This window comes from Anopheles maculipalpis, chromosome 2RL, assembly GCF_943734695.1.
Source record: "Anopheles maculipalpis chromosome 2RL, idAnoMacuDA_375_x, whole genome shotgun sequence".
Classification (NCBI taxonomy): Eukaryota; Metazoa; Arthropoda; class Insecta; order Diptera; family Culicidae; genus Anopheles; species Anopheles maculipalpis.
The window spans coordinates 94,239,963-94,254,949 of NC_064871.1; the positions used below are offsets into that span (position 1 = coordinate 94,239,963).

A 14,987-nucleotide genomic window follows, 5' to 3' on the forward strand; every position below is an offset into this window, starting at 1 on the left:
AACCCGCCGGAGACATGTATTGGTAGTGCCAGTGGCCCCCCCCAGCGGGAAATTTCTACCATCCACCATTTTCGGATCAATTTATGGGTGTAATAACGGTGTCGCCGGCATTTCCTGTGACCTGCCACCGTTACTCCACGCTTCTCCTTGTCCACCCATCCCGATTGTATGTTTATGTGCATCGAACTGTATGATATCGCTGTGCTCTACGTACTGCACGTGGGTTACGCGGAAGAAAATCTACCAATTTCTCGCTTCTCCTACCCAAACGCCCACAGTTGCAGGGGGGCGGCTTGATTAAAGGTGGCGGGAAATGGAAATTGGCTTTGTGCAGCCGCAGCGAAGCAGTAGAAAGCGGGTTTTGGAAGGAGGCAAGGCTGAAGTCCTTCTGCAAAAAGGGCACGACACAAAACATCCAACACGGCGACACGTACGCCTGTGTGCCTTATCAGTGCAACGTGGCTAAGCGGTCGATTTGAATTTAAAACATTTCCCTTCCACACGACGGAAAAGCGAACAGAAAAGGCAAGGAAAAAAAGGAAAACCAATCAGTTCAGTGTGTGTGTGTGTGTGTGTGTGTGTGTGTGTGTGTGTATCTTCGATAAATGGTGTGATTTACGGAACGCTGGTTAGAGGAAGGAAATTAATTTTATCCTGAATCCGCCCTGACCTGTAATGGAAGGCCAATTAATGTACGATCTTATGTTTATGCTGCTATAACTAGGCATTGCAAAAGCACTTTAAGAAGTACGTCTATTGGTAGTAGATAGGACTACAAGCTATATAGTGTCATACATCTCTAACTCGTCACCTCGGAAGCTGCTTTATTGATTAATCACTTACCGCTTTACAAAATCGCTTGAGATTAAACTGTTTTTTCCTGGCTGCCTAGTGAAACTTAAAATTGATCTTAAAAGGATCAACGATATTGCAGACTCTGGCTGCCAATGCGTTCCCATCGAATATTGAAAAGGAGCAGACAATCCTAGCTACGGACTGAGCTTTTTTGGCAGGTTCCTCGAATGATTGTGTCTTGGTAAGAGTTACAGTAAGAGACACAGTTTTTTTTACTTAAAATAAAATGGTATTTTAAATACTTAAAATAAATGGGATTAGCATTAGGATTTAGTTAAACAGAGTCAGTAAAGTGTCCTCTTAAATCTGATTTTTTATTCTAGAAATTGAATTCAGCTGCAAAAAAATGGCTTAACCTTGCAATACGTATCCAATTTCTAACAAGATCACACTGATGACGCCCACCCAGGCCAGGAACTTCTAGAACTACGTGTTAGTTTCTGTAAAACTATTGATTTAACGTTGCTTTAAACCGTATGCTCGTCCCGGAAGCTGGTTACCTCCTGTCAGCTTCTCAAGCTGTAAAATTCCTTCTCACTGTTTTGTCCCAAATCTTCTGTCACGCGTCAGAGCGTGCTGGTAGACACCACACGGATCACATGACCCAAGGTACGGGTCACATCCGCACCCAAAATATATGTCACTTTAAATAGCAGAAATGAATCACACTCACGTCCGTGTCATCTTGGGGGATAAATAATAGTCTCGGTCATACGTCTAGCGCATGGATTCCGACCACGGAATTAAGGAGAACTGCTGTATAAAACGGCTCTTGCTTCTCTTGCTTTCCTCTTGGCTAACGAGGAACATCCTCCGCCGACACCGGCGTGTAAGACTCCAACGACAACAAGATGGATGAAGCTTCCGTGCTGGTGGTGCTATCACACGAAGATAACATTCCCGGGGATCCTGGGGAATGTTAGCTACAACGTTCAGCTCTCTTCATCACGCCGGCAGGGTCTCATCAGGGCAAGAGTGACAAAAGTAAATATTTTTCCACCGCTTCGCTAGCGAAAGAGTTCCACGCTCCACACTGGCAGGAACTTTATGCGCTGGAATTTATTCGTGTGTGTGTGTGTGTTTGTTTTTTTTCTTCTTTTTGTACAAGAAAAACTTGTGTCCCTGTTTTGTCGTGTGCATGCAGCGCATGGTGCATTCTATGTTTTTACTCGCTTATCAAGAGCATCAAGCGCTTCACAACTTGACTCGACAGACTCGACCTGAGTCTTCTGATCACCGTATCACTCCAGGGACGGGTAGCTGAACGATGTCATTCCATTAATGAAGCAACCAAAGACGTGAAGTTGAAGTTCATATTTGGACGAGGATGACACTCTCTCACCTGCTGCGTAGCACCGAAAACCACCACCTTAACCGGAAACCGTGCTCCGAGCGCTGTAACGCGCACCCTTGTCACGATCGCCATGAATAGCGTGACAGTACGCTAGACTTTCTGGGTACGCGCGTCGGTCGGTATGCGTTCCAGCTCAGGGAAATGGAGCCTCTTATCCTCTCGTTGTTATTTTAATGAGCGTAATGGCAACCATGGCTCGCATTCATTAACACATACCTGCCAGGAAAATGGAAAGTCAACGAACGGCAAGCGAGCGAATCGTACGGACCAAATTTACTTTTCCTTAGTTTTTGGAAAGCATTAGATTCGGGATCACTTTCCCTTCGTTAACTCGGAACTTTCGGTGCCCGAGAATCATAACCTGCAAATGAAAAGTAATTTTTAAATGTCTAAAATACTATAACTCGCTGCGTATTTCACTAAAATACGAATATTTATTGCACAGGAAACAGACTACAAGGAAAAAAAAGCGTTCCTGTAGTGATTCAGCGAAAGAAACATCCATTTTCCAGACTCCGTGAAATGAGCTTTACAGTTCATTCCCTCCCCGGGGGGGATGAGAAGCCTTTTTCGCGTGTTTTTCTCGCCATTTTCCCTCCAGCCGTTAGCATCCCCACCCTTAGCAGGTGAATAATGTATTGCATGTCTCATTATCCTTCCGCACGAAAGTCAACTGCCGTTGCTCCGTTTCTCTGCGGATGCACAGAAAATGCAGATGCATCTTACAACTCCCCCGACGGGCGCGTAGGTGTCTACGATGTCTGCAGTGGGGGGGAGCGGGGGAGGAGGAATGTTTGGAAATGAAGAAGGCCCCAGGTGATGGTGAAAGAAATTCAAATAAACAATGATTCATGAATAATCTACCACACTCGCCCAAGGATGTGCTGTTGTGGCGCTGGATGTTGGGTCTTGAGGCAAAAAAAAAAAAAAACAAATAAAAGCTCGTCAGGTTTCGGGCACGGGCATGTAAAATCTGCACACCTCTGCATTGGTCGTCACGTTGTGTTGTGGACTGATTATTTGTGTGCTGTGCGGTTTTTTCCTTCCCCCAAAATGGACCATTTTTCTTTCGTTGCTATCTTTTTTTTATATGTGTTTATTTTGTCCACCTGTGTGTTACAATATGCGAATTGTGTGGACATAATTTTTTTTAGAATAATTCAGATTGTTACGAGTCATCAGAGTAAAAACGATTTTTTTATCGATGCATTCTTCCTTAACGTGCTATGAATAGTACAAAAAAAGACTACTTGCTATTGAAAGTACTCAAATTTGCTATATATTATAATGATTAAATGAGGAAACAGGTTATGTTATAAAAATCTAAGCAATGTTGTGTGCTTGAAGATAAAGATTGTATGTTTTTCTTTGACGATGTCATATTCCCTTCGGTGTTACTAAACCTGAAAGTCATCTAGGACATCACTCTTCTAATAGATTGAATCATCATAAAACATAAACTCTTCTGAAGCTGGCAGGAATATACTGTCAAATCTATAAAGAAAACATAATATTGATACTGAAACTTGATGCTTCTATGCTCAACTATTAAAGTTGTAGTAAATGTTTCAACAAAGTATAAGGAGCACTATTTAAGCTTTATTGCTCAAGCAAAAAATCAAATATAGATTTTTGACCGCTAAATGTGTTCGCCGCCGCCCCATTGTGAAATTGGTAGTGGGACAAGACGTTTAAGATAGTTATTTTATTTTATTTGTCCTTCGGCTTTTTCCCTTATTTTTTTCATGCTTGTTGTTTGCCACCGGTCCCATGCACGGCCTGCAATGGAAAAGGGGAGCGAACACTCACACATCCTAAGCAGCCGCTTACCTGATGCCATACCCGCTGCAGCAAGGATGCACTAAGAGCACGCTTTCGCATCGAGAAATGGGGGACACGATGTTGTTGTTACTATGGCAACGAGTCATGAACGTGACAGTGAGCCTTTTATCCTACGCCACTGCTATTACCTGCCGACCTTCCTTGTGGCGGTGTTGCCGTGTGGTGCCGTATTTTCGTCACTTTATTCGGTCCCAGCCACAGGCAGGTTGGTACGAGTTCTCTGCTGGCACTTTTCGACGATGTGCATGATGGTGGCCGAGAATATGGGTAAATATTGCACCGGATCACGTGCGGCACCAACCATCGCCCCCGAAATAAAAAAAAAAGAATAGATCCCTGAGACGACAGCTAGTGGCCGCCTTGGCTTGGCAGAAAGGAAAATTATTAAAAATTCACCGTAACATTATTTACGTGACGCGGTAGCATCGTCCTCGGTGTCTGGGCAACGTCATCAACTGCTGCAACTATTGTTTTTTATTTTTTTTTCTGGAGGAAGCATGGACGAAACGTTGCCTAAAAGCTGCAGATAGTTCCAGTGGGACCGTTGTGGCCGTTCTGTGCTTTAATGCCAGTAGTAGTGTACCAGTAGCAGATGTTCCGAATGGCTCAATTGCGGCTCGGAGCTGGCCAACCTTGTGTTGTGAAGAATGGGTTACGGATGGAACTTTTCGGTGACTGATTTAAAGCTTTGCTGGGAAGCAATAGAACGACAATGGGACGACATTTTGAGGTCGATTCATAAATAAATGGCTACAGTTCTTGTAATGGAAATCTCCTGCTATTTTTGGGGTTTTAAATTACACTATTTTTGAGACACTTTATGATGTATTAATTATTTTTAATTTTTAGTCCTTTAAAGCTATTAAAATGGTCAGAGAGTTTTGAAGTTTACTCTACAAAAAGCCGTATATCCAATCTTTGCTCTCGAAGAATTTGCAACCCTTATGGTCATTTATTCCCGAAACAAATGATCCCTTTTAACGAACAAATGCTTCAAGGAATGTTGCAAAACAAAACCTGAAACCGAATTCTAAAATGTTACTACATTCACAGACACACAGAAACGTCGGATCCAAACATCCGGAGAAAAGGTCACCATTTTAAAACGGTCTGCGAACAGCTGTTCTTACAAGAGCAAGTTTACAGTTTGCGTCTCCCAAGCATCCACCACTAGCTTTAATCACCCAGGTCCACCCCGAAAACGGTTTAATCCGATTACGGGTCACACTTGAATGGTAGCCGTCGACCGTTAAACCCGGGGGGAGGGTGGCTGCAATGAGCGAGAAAACCGGTGACACAAAAGCAAAAACAATCTCGGAAGAAATTCTTCCGCCTTTCAGTTTGCTCTCTCCCTCTCTTCCTTGCTCTGGACGTGACAGGCACCCGGAACAGATGTCAAATCGTGCCTGTCAGTCAAAGTGGTTGGCGGCTGTTGCTGCTCCCACCAGAAACTCTCCCATTCCAGTGGCGGATGTCTTGTCTATTCCTTTTTTTCCCAATGTTTGTGCCTTGAGCAGATCTAGAAGGCGTCACCCGTGTGTCGCCTTGAAATGCGTCAAGGCCTTCCTATTTTGCCGAGCGTTTCATTCGGGATTGGAGATGATAAAATTAATTAGTTGAATTTAAATATCTAATCACCGGAATGGATATTCACGCACATACACACAGCCGGGTTTAGAATGGAAAACGCAGTCCAAGACCCATTTCTGACAGCTGCGCTGCAGCAGGAAAGTTTGAATTCCGTAGCTCTGTCTGCTAATGTCTGTTCATTACTAACGATTTCATTTCGCCTGTCTTTCTCATTCTCTGCTAGATCGCACATCGCAAACTCTGCGCCCACATCGTCATGCACAAGGGCAAAAAAGATGCTCCGACCAGTCGTGTTTTGATTCGGTTCGCCACGATCACCGTGACGGGAAGCGTGTCCGAAACCGACGATGACGTCCTATGTCACAGGCAAGTGGCCCATCTATAGCTGCGAACCAGGTCGATCCATCATCATCAACCCGATCCTGCCCGGCAAGGTTGTGTCCACGGCACGATAGATTTAATTAGTGCGAGCTGTTCATCGTCTGTGTTCTCTCCTGTGGAGAGCTGGTCCTCGCGCTAACGGCTAGTGGTGGTGAGAAGTAACCGTAAAAATAAAACGGGGAAGGACGCTACACACACAAACAAAATGGTTAAACTAAAGACAAGCTGTCGAATCACATTCTACTCGACGACACTGGTGCTACTCGTGTTCTTGCAACAGGTCTACACCTTCTGTCCCTCGATATGCACGTGCGAAGGTGATCCGAACGTGCGCACCTGGTGCATCGGGGCCGGACTCGATGTGGTACCGATCCAGCTTAACCCGGACGTGCGCTACATCAACCTCACCGCGAACCGGATCACCAACGTGCACTTTACGCTCACCTTCTACTACAAGCTGGAGGTGCTCGATCTGGCCGGCAATCGCATCGAAGCGCTCGGGTCGCGCAACTTCGACACACAGCAAGCGCTCCGCACGCTCAATCTCAGCGATAATGCAATCGCGTCCATCCCGAAGGATGCCTTCCGCGGGCTGCAGCGGCTACAAACGCTCAAGCTGTGTGGCAATCGGATCGAAACGATACACCCGGCCGCATTTCACGATTTGCGCAATCTGATCGAGCTTGACCTAGCGGGCAATGCGATTACCAGCCTCGAGCCAGGCACGTTGCGGCATCTGTACTCGCTCGAGGTACTGTCGTTCCAGAACAACCAGCTGCTGGAGATACCGTACGAGCGTAATCTCGAGCATCTCGGGCAACGCTTGCAGTTGCTCGATCTGTCCGTGAACCTGCTCGAGTACATCGCGAACGATAGCTTCGTGGCGTTGCGGGAGCTGCGAACGCTCCGGCTTGGCGGCAACATACTGACCGAGCTCGATTACAGCGCTTTTCATGGGCTCAACGGGCTGAAGGCGCTTGACATCGTTGACAATAATCTTACAGTAAGTAATACACTCTAAATGTATTTTCTTATTCGGTAAAGCATACGAATGCAGTTGTCCTTCAAAAAAACGGAACTACTACTTGCGATATTGATTGGGACACACAAGAATTCCATCTAAACTCCAACTCCACTAGTTGAACAAATTCTTCACCCATTGGTGCTCGACAGAAATAGCTAGGAAATTCAAGGCCACCCGTATGATTGTTTGTCCCCATTTTTATTAAAACAGAACAACCCTACCTAATTTAACTCGATTCACGAACCATCATTCTGGTGTACGCCATCCCTAAATTGCTCATCCGATAGTGGTACCAGACGATCAGCTCAGAATCAACGCCCTCCTTGTACTGAGCATTCAAATTGGCATAGTAACACTGATTGTACCACCAGGCACCTTTACTTTTCACCGCACAGCTTGCATCAGGAAGGTGATCATTGTCCCGATCGAACGTCGAAAACTTCATATTCTTGTGGTACGTCAATGAGTTCTCAGCCGTGCCAGAGTACCCGCTTATCTTCTTCAACGCGTACGCCTCCTCCTCGCTACCAATCTCAAACTCCTTGTATCGTGCGTATACATAATTGCCGGCAAAATCTTCCAACTCAACCATTAGCTCGTGTGGCCGTTCTGACGTAATTCGATGCAAGTGCTCCAGCCCGATCCAAAACTCACGATCGATGCTTCCGAACCCTTCACGATATTCGGTCCAGTTACGATAGAAGTCCAACGACCCGTCAAACCGTCGCTGAATCACAATCCAACCACCACCGAACCGGGCCTGCTCGCAGTACACCATGAAGGGTTCGTCGTTGGGCGTTGGTTGAATGAAGTATTTACCCGTTTGTTTCGACGGTTCTGCCTTGCACGATCGATATGCGTCCTTCGAAATCGAGCATTGATTTCGAGCTTCCTTGGTCGCTATCATTTGAATATCCTTTCTCATCTGCTCGTGGCTGGCACAAGCCGCCTGTTGCGAAAGTATCTTACTTGATTGAGTTAGCAAAGCCGTTAGATTGTGACTTAACGTCTGCCGGAGCTGATCCAATGCCCACAACAATCCATCGGCATTGGTCGCCTGGGTTGAAAGTTTTTGGTCGATTGATTCTCGATTCTCCTTCATCGCGAAATCCATCTCGATCAGCTTGTACTGGAGATGTTCCAGCTTCGTCGACAGCATCTCGTAGCCATACCCGATGTTGGACGAATTCGCAACACCATCGACTAGTGTTGACGTGTACAGCAAACACAGATTGAGCACGACAACTCCGCAAACACTCATCTTTTGAAATTCGCAAAACAATGTTACCATTGCCAGATGAATTCGGTTCTCTTTTATACGAATTTGACAGTCGGGTTCGAAATTTTCGTTATCAATTTCTCGTCTACAAAGAGACGTCCAAATTAAATGTGACATCAAAAGATTCCGGTTCAATCTCAAAAAAAAAACTTATCGAAACCATATTTTCAATGACATTACTTTCATTGCTTTTTCTTAGACTAGCAAAATAACGACGCTGAAGGCTGTTTTTGTGGAAGTAAATATTTGTCACGTTAAATATGTCATTTCGCCACACACATACACACGATCGCACATCATACATTGTCCAATTGTTCCGGACACCGTATCGAACCTGGACTGGCTTCCGTGCCTGATGGCGTTGTATGGAGAATATTTCATTACCATAGTTCGCACCGTGTCTCTCGCGGCCAAACTATTCAATGCTCTGGCCCTGACTAGTGTTGTGGTTGGGCCACAACAAAATCACCATAAACTCTCCTTCATCCGCAAAATCCATTCGATGATCCACCCGGAAACCGCGTTAGTTTGGCCCATCTCCGTTAATTCTCTCGCGCCTAAACCCCGGACCTCATCCTTCCGTTTGCAACAAAAGCGATCCGGCTGGCGGGCTCCTGAATTGTACTACCGCTGCTCTATCGCGTCGCACTTGCACATAAAATATGCAAACTCATACAATTTACATAAATCATTCTCGAATAATTACTCCGCACGGTGAGCGCGCGGTCAATGGCCGGAAGGCTAGAACGCTTCTGCCGTGCTACTGCTGCCGCTGAATGGTGATGGCGGCGATGATGATGATGGTGTTGCTATTGTTGCAAGCGACACACAACAGAACTGTTCTGCTGCTTGCAAGGATGCAATGTCCCCTCTACGTGCGCGTGTGTGTGTGTGTGTGTGTGTGTGTGTGTGTGCCGCAAAACAGAAACAATACATTTGCCCACACAAAGTCATCGCATCGACTGATGGTGGTTTTAGGTTATGTGACTGTGTTACCCCCCGTGTGTCGCTCCGGGACCACAGCTTATCGGGTCCTATAAACTGGACTCTATACATGTCGCTCCGTCGCGCACGGCTCCACACCTTCGATAGAAACCAACGGGGGACAAGCAGGACTGAATGTTTAATTAATTAATAATTTATAGAATGAGTGATTTCACTCCCGGCGCGCATCCACGCGACACGCAATCGCATTAAGGTCGGCTGCATTCGTACGCTGCATCCACATGAACTTCAACACAGTCACATAGACATGTATCTAACCTTTCTGGTTTTCTCTATTTTCACAGGTTGTGCCAACACTGCAATTATCAAAATTGTGTAATTTAACATATTTATCGTTGAGCGGCAACTACTTCGAAAGTCTGCCGGCGGTCGCGTTTCTGAGCCTGTTCCAACTACAGCAACTCCATCTAAACCGGCTCGATCGGCTGCAGCGCATCGACGCGCGGTAAGTGTGAGGTCGGCTGAGCAGTCCGCCCGGAGAAAGGCACCATCCACACGATTTAAGTCAATGAAGATGTAACGATGTTTCGGGTGTTTCGGGTTTGAATTTTAATTACATTCGCTTCGGAACCCCGGTGGGCTTTTGTGCTGCTGCGGGTCACATTATCGCGACCACAACAGTCGCTTTTTTCGAGCTTTTCGTTTCGAGCTGGTGACAGGAGGCCTTGCTCATCCTGGATTCAGAGCAAGTGGTGGGTCACACAGAAAAGTCACTTTCATTAAATTACAACTCACACTCATCCACCACCAGGGGACTCCTGGATGTGGAAAGAACAAAGCCGCCAAGACGTGAAGGACGCAACGATGACGTTGTACACGCATACGGTACACTTGGTCCTTTCTACGGAACCGGCCCTGAAGGAAGATTTTAATCTCCACTGTCACACGGCTGACGTTGATGAGTGGATGTGTCCCGGATGTAACTACGGTTTGGATAGGGGAATCGCTACGGCATCGTAAAAAAGAAGAGTTTCACACACAGATACACACACGATTGCATCCACCTCCAGTATCCAGAATCATCCGGGTGTCTTTGTTACACGAGCGCACGCGATTGGGGGGATGGTTTTCTGACGATAAGCGGCAAGTGCGTACACGGTGTAGACACACTACGATTGAGGTGTTGCTTTGTGCGGGAGCATAGGCTCGAAATGTGCGTGTGTTTTTGCCTTATCTTACCCGAACCAGATACACTGCTCCTGCTGCCTTGTCACACATCCGTGGCCACAAATGAAGCAGCCGATAAAGTTTACTGTTTATTAGTTTGCTTGTTTGTTTGGGTGCTGGTGTGTAATGCTTTGCTTTGCCAACATTGCCAAACATTGCGACAAGTGATGGTGACATGGATGATTAATTAAATTTTGAGTTTGCAAAGGATCCAACGTAATGTTCCAAAGTCTACAAGAACTCTCATTAAAAATTTTTTTTTTATTAGGCTCTTCTATGTTCCTTATATTTTGGTTGTATCATAGTTCTTGTACTACGAACTTTTTAGTTCAGGAAATCGCCAACACCATGTAACAATTACTACAAACTGCTTTAATCTATCTCCAATCTTGCCTCACTGGATGTCTGTCGAAAGCACACACTCGTTCTTGAAAGGAGTACCGCCTCCCCGTATCCAAACACTGGACTCGGCAAATAGAGAGCTACATTGTCTAAAGCCGGGTTGCAGCAGGCCGATTCATCCTTAGCAGAAGGATGCGGAAACTAGCCAGCAGTCAGCTGCCATAACAGCGGCCCGTCTGTACAAAAACCCTTATTAATACCGTCAGGGCTTAACGGTGACACGTTCGTCGGAGCTGTAATGGTACAGATTGGAATCACAGACGAAAGCTGTGTGCAGCTGTGTCCAAGAGTGCCTGTAGGCTTTCGATCCGACGACAATGCTAGAGTCGACTGTGGTATTTCGTCCGGAGCGAACGTGCGGATTTTGTAGCAAACTTTGAAGTTGGAACAGAACAATGACGCTCACACAGTGGATGTTTGTGTCAATTAAAACCTTTCGTATTCAAATTAGTCACCCTTTCGTATTCAAATTTCGAATTCAAATTTTGGAATCATACCCTAAGAACATTATATTTGTTTCAATCAATCAATGTATTATTTCTTCGCAAGAGGGATTATTTTTTATCTAACGGAAAAAAGACATTGATTTAAATTAATATGATGGATAGACAAACTTACATATGTTACGAATCTGTATTTTCATGTGCACCATAAATACGGCCAAAAAAAAAAATTCCTCTGGGATTGCCAAACCCTACTGTACATCATTCAGAACATGAAAACTCAATTTCTCGACCAAAACTTTTCTCCCGTGCGTCGTGTGCAATTCGTTCTCATTCTCTTTAAACCCTCAAGTCCATCACAGAAGTCTAGCACAGATCCTGGTAGTGATTAGATCCCGGAACCGTCAACTAGACATTTCTCCATTCTCTGCCAACACAATCGTACATCTTCATTTGTGTCAGATCCGTGGGGCCGGTTCGGGTTTGACCCGAATATCCCTTGCCAGTAGGATGGGACAATAAATCACCCACCTTCTGTGTAACTAACCCGTATGTTACCGTTCTGGTTCCCTCCCTTTTGCAGAGCATTCGTGGACAATGCGAACCTGCGGATTCTCACCCTGGACGATAATCCATCATTTGCGAGCTTACCGCTGCGACTGTTTCACAGCAATCCAAATCTGGTAGAGATTTCGATGCGACGCAACGCCTTGATCCGCCTCGATGCAGTTCACTTCCCGTTGGACCGGTTACATCGGCTCGAGCTCGGTGGCAATCCGCTCGTGTGCAACTGTTCCCTGCTATGGCTGTGGCGGCTTACGACCGGGTACGGATTGCACGAAGCCGACTTTCGGTTGATTGTACCGGCGGCGGCGGCTGCTGCCGCACTCATTACTGCGGCCCAGCCGAGCCCTCCGGTGCAAGAAGAGGAACCATCCCAACACAACGGCCCACTGTACGTGGATCGGGATGAGATCGGATGTGATCGATACGAGGATGGGCGTCGAACGAGACACCTGCTGCGCGCTATGACGGAGAGCGATATCGACTGTCCGACCCATCTCGTGACGGTTATCAGTGCGGTACTGAGCATACTGCTCGTGCTCGCTACCGGTGCTAGTGTGTTGTACGTGTTGCGGCTATCGAGACGCCGTAAACAGCTGCTTGCTGACGATGACGATCCAAGGCGTCGGTCCGGAGTGACCGAGCTGATCGTACCTCACCCGCAAAAGGTGGACAAGCTAGAGTTGGAGCGGTACCTCGCGCAGCAACAGTCGCTTGTGCACGAGTACCGGACGTTACGCGCACCGTGGGAGCTTCCACTGCCGGTGAAGGAGGACCTTAAGTATGGTAGTGTCGAGGCAACGGGGCGAGATCTATGCTCCGGGAATGGGCAAGCGGCGGCTCCTGCGACCGACCACTACGAATCGCTCGACTACTACCAGCATCAACATCAACAGCAGCAGCAGAAGCGAACTCTATCCCGTCCCCACATCGTTTTCGTATGACTCTAGACCGGCCGACGTCACCGGGGCTACTGTACTGGGCGAAGAAGCACTAGCAGTGTCACGCCACTGCTGGAATTCGAAAGCGCCGTCTAAAATGTCCCCTCCATTTAAGGTGAGTTACATTTAAAATTTATTATTTATTATGAAGGCTCTACACCGTATTATCACACATTTGAAATTTATTATTTAAGAAACAATATTATTTACTTCTAAAGACACCCATTTAGACACCAAATTCCTCTTCGGTGATAAATAGAAGCGTATCCTCTAAGACACGTCCCTTTCTGTCGTCACAGGATCGTATCGACAGGATCCCATATGATAGATTGCATTCATGCGATCTCTTGAGCTCCAGAACCTCCGAGCATTGCAAGCCAAAAAAAAATCGTATTAGAGTTCTTGATCCTGTGACATGTGTCTTAAGACAATATCTAAGTACTTCATATTTACTCAATTACCTCATACTGCAGCTCACAGATCATCAGATCAAGTCGATAAAAGCAAAAAGAAAGAAATCGTGCTGTTATTAATTTTTACAACACCGTTTTTTCATCAGGAGGGGCCAGTCCAGATAAAATTCTTAGATGAAATTCTCCTTGACCTTGTACGTTAACTTACAAAATACGTACTGTCCACGACCAAGGATCTTAAAAACTGTGCGCAAGGCCATGATGAAATCATCATTAGGTATTACCCCAGTATTTCCTAACTAATGTCCAAAAGCTCCTGCAATAATAGAAAATTATGTAACATTAATTGCTTTGCCCATAAAACGCATTGTCCACTTTGCAAAGAATCTTCCATCCATAACTACAATTGACTGATAATGCTTGTCACCCGGTGAATCGCATCTTTCAAACAAGAAACGTCTCAGGACACTTTGGAAATCGGGTCGGGTCTATTGTCACATACTTAATGCCCATCTTCTTATGCCCGGTGCGCGACGAAAAGCATATTTGCCGGGCTGAAAGAAACATTCGGTCCCATGCTCAGAAACCCACAAACATATTGCACGCTCGTTTTGAGTTATTGGGATTGAAGCGAAGGCAAAAGGCTCACCCATTCTCCACCAGTTCTTCTCGGAACTCGTGACTCTGAGCCTGATGACTTTCGTTGAACCGCACCGTCCCCACCCGAACAGTGTCGACCTAATAAGTAGCTTGCACGCCTAGAAGCAGTCCCCAGCTGTATGACGATAAATCTTCCGGCAAATGGACCCAAAACCGTCGCTGACCGTGATGAGGTGTCCTGTGTGCCAGGGGTTTCCGCATAATGCGTGCGTTCCAACATCCTTCCACCAAGCAGCAACGTCCTTTCCCTTACATCTTAATAAATATGTAACGACTTAGATGTATCTTTTATTTACTCGCATTTTTCGCATTTCACTGTCACGTCTTGCCACCTGGTGCTTTTGGTGGGTGGAGAGAAAAAGATTACTACTGTGTGGCAAGAGCAAAAAAAAGAAAAAGGTGCGTTTCGTTTTTATTATGAACTACGACGATGACGGCCGGGCCGTGCAGGAAATGAAAGCGAACGGAAATTTGTTTCATCGCCACCTTACTACGGCTCGTTTACATGGCCATTCTCCATCAGCTCAGCTCACACAGGTGATTGAATCTTTGCGTTCTTCTTCGCTTTTTGCCTTGGCTTGGCCTTTAGTTCCTTTTTAAGGACGCACGAACGAACGAAAAAAAATAACCGAAAATGAAAGGAAAAAAGCGAAATTTTCGGTTTACTCTACTGAATTGAAAAGCATTTCATTTTCTTTTCTCCCTTGGCGCAAAAGGTGTATTGCTTCCGGATTTTTGCACAATATTTCTTTTTTGCAAGAACCTGGAGAAGCCTAAGAAGGATCTGAGCACACAAAGAAATGGACAACAAACCAACAAGAAAAAAATAATGGCGAGCCCAAGCGGTAAAATCTGAGCCTTATTTGAATGGAAAGTAATTTATACAGATGTTCTGAAACATGGACATGGGAAGCTTGGAGCAAACTTCATTTACCAGCGCAACGCTTTGTGTTGGGGTGCCGGTGCTGCGGCTGGCGTGTAGGATAATCTTTTGATTTGCGGTTGTTAAGCTCTGGAAGTTAGTTGGCTGCATGCAGTTTTGGCGGAAGTTTTCTCAAAAGATTTTT

The 14,987-nt window shown here is 45.8% G+C and overlaps 3 protein-coding genes across 3 annotated transcripts in view; 1 reads left to right on the forward strand and 2 right to left on the reverse strand.

The window, feature by feature from the left end:
* The window catches only part of LOC126567793 (histone acetyltransferase KAT6A-like), a 504,467-nt gene that overhangs the window by 431,652 nt on the left and 57,828 nt on the right, over positions 1-14,987 (reverse strand). The gene's annotated exons all lie outside the window — the stretch shown is intronic.
* Positions 6,219-12,946, forward strand: LOC126567979 (leucine-rich repeat neuronal protein 3-like). Its single transcript, XM_050224366.1, is given in 4 exon segments — positions 6,219-7,025; positions 9,615-9,775; positions 11,926-12,800; positions 12,803-12,946. Coding segments are annotated over 4 exon segments (1,935 nt in total). The 5' UTR covers positions 6,219-6,227; the 3' UTR covers positions 12,904-12,946.
* Positions 7,273-8,307, reverse strand: LOC126568332 (fibrinogen-like protein A). The gene has a single exon (XM_050224793.1). The coding sequence runs from the start codon at positions 8,305-8,307 to the stop codon at positions 7,273-7,275; it is 1,035 nt and encodes a 344-aa protein (XP_050080750.1).